Here is a 1,162-nt window from a genome sequence, read left to right as displayed (position 1 = left end):
TGCAGACGGGCCGGGGGCTGCTCGCTCAGACTCCTCAGACCCGGGGGGCCATCCTCCCCCAGGCCAAGGGGGCTGTGCGGCCCAGCACTCTGCTGGCCTATCTGGGGGCTGCCAGGGGAAGGAGTCCGGGAGAGAGAGGCAGGTCTGTGGGGGACACACGGGGAGGAAGGAAGTCAAAGGCCTGCGCTCATGGCCTGGGAGGGGAAGGGAGAGGAGAGGCCTGCCACTGGTTGTCCTGGTGCCACAAGGACTACTGGCTCTCGGGACAAAGAATGAGGCTTGTGGCTGAGAGACCCCTGACCTCTTTTCAGGATTGCCATTGGGGAACTGAACCTTCCGCTTGTGGCCAACAAGTGCCACGTCCAGGCCTGAGAATTCTGCAGAACCAGAGCTTGTCAGGAGGCACTCGTGTACAGGGCTCTTAGACACTGGTGTCCCTGGGGAGTCTGCAATGACATCAATTGATCCCCCTAGCTCCTGGTAGCTTGCTGCTGGTCCCAGCATCTTGCCAGTCTCCGTAGGTTCTGTGGGTGACTTCATGCTATCCACTGTTCCATCTGGCTCTCCGGCGCCCGAGGCCTGGTGCTTGTCCTCTTTCATACTGGGAGATGCTGCCTTGCATGGATGAGAGGGCTGGCTGAGAGGCAGAGTCTCAGGCCACAGAGGCTCACCATCTGAAGATGGGGAGCCTGGCTGCCTGTGGAAACAGAAGCATCCAGTGGGCCTCAAGGCTCACCTTAGAGCACACGGCAAGTTGGGATCTTCCTGGGACAGGGCACCCATGGCGCTGCCCTCCTGGGTTTTGGTATGAAGAGAGTGGCCCACTTTGGGGCTCTGTGGAAGGTCTGTTCTCAGGCTGCCCCTGCAGTGGCGGCCACTACTATCTACACCTCTCTTGGCTCTGTGGCCTGTGGTCTGGGCTGGCCAGAGGAACAGGTTAGAGGCTGTTCCATTTAATAACTTTGCAGCGGAGGCTGTGCCCTTTGGCGGCTAGAGAATGCAGCACAAAGCCTGGCTTTCCAAGCTGAGCCCAGGGAGGTGAAGACTTGGCCTGAGAGGGGAAGCCACAGCTCTTTGGTCGGCAGCAGGGAAGGTGAGCTCAGAGGGCTCTGGGATTTTGGAGAACCCCCTGCAATCCTTCTTTCTGGGGGTAACTTCTAGA

At 59.5% G+C, this 1,162-nt stretch overlaps 1 protein-coding gene across 1 annotated transcript in view; it reads right to left on the bottom strand.

Annotated features, from left to right (window-relative positions):
- The window catches only part of DBF4B (DBF4B-CDC7 kinase regulatory subunit), a 35,737-nt gene that overhangs the window by 1,400 nt on the left and 33,175 nt on the right, over positions 1-1,162 (bottom strand). Inside the window, 1 exon segment of the mRNA XM_072780892.1 lies at positions 2-697. Within this exon segment, the coding sequence (XP_072636993.1) occupies positions 2-697 (696 nt within the window).

Source organism: Canis lupus, chromosome 16 (assembly GCF_048164855.1).
Source record: "Canis lupus baileyi chromosome 16, mCanLup2.hap1, whole genome shotgun sequence".
Taxonomy (NCBI): Eukaryota; Metazoa; Chordata; class Mammalia; order Carnivora; family Canidae; genus Canis; species Canis lupus.
Note: the sequence above shows the minus strand (reverse complement) of the source record. Positions and strands in the feature narration are given on the sequence as shown.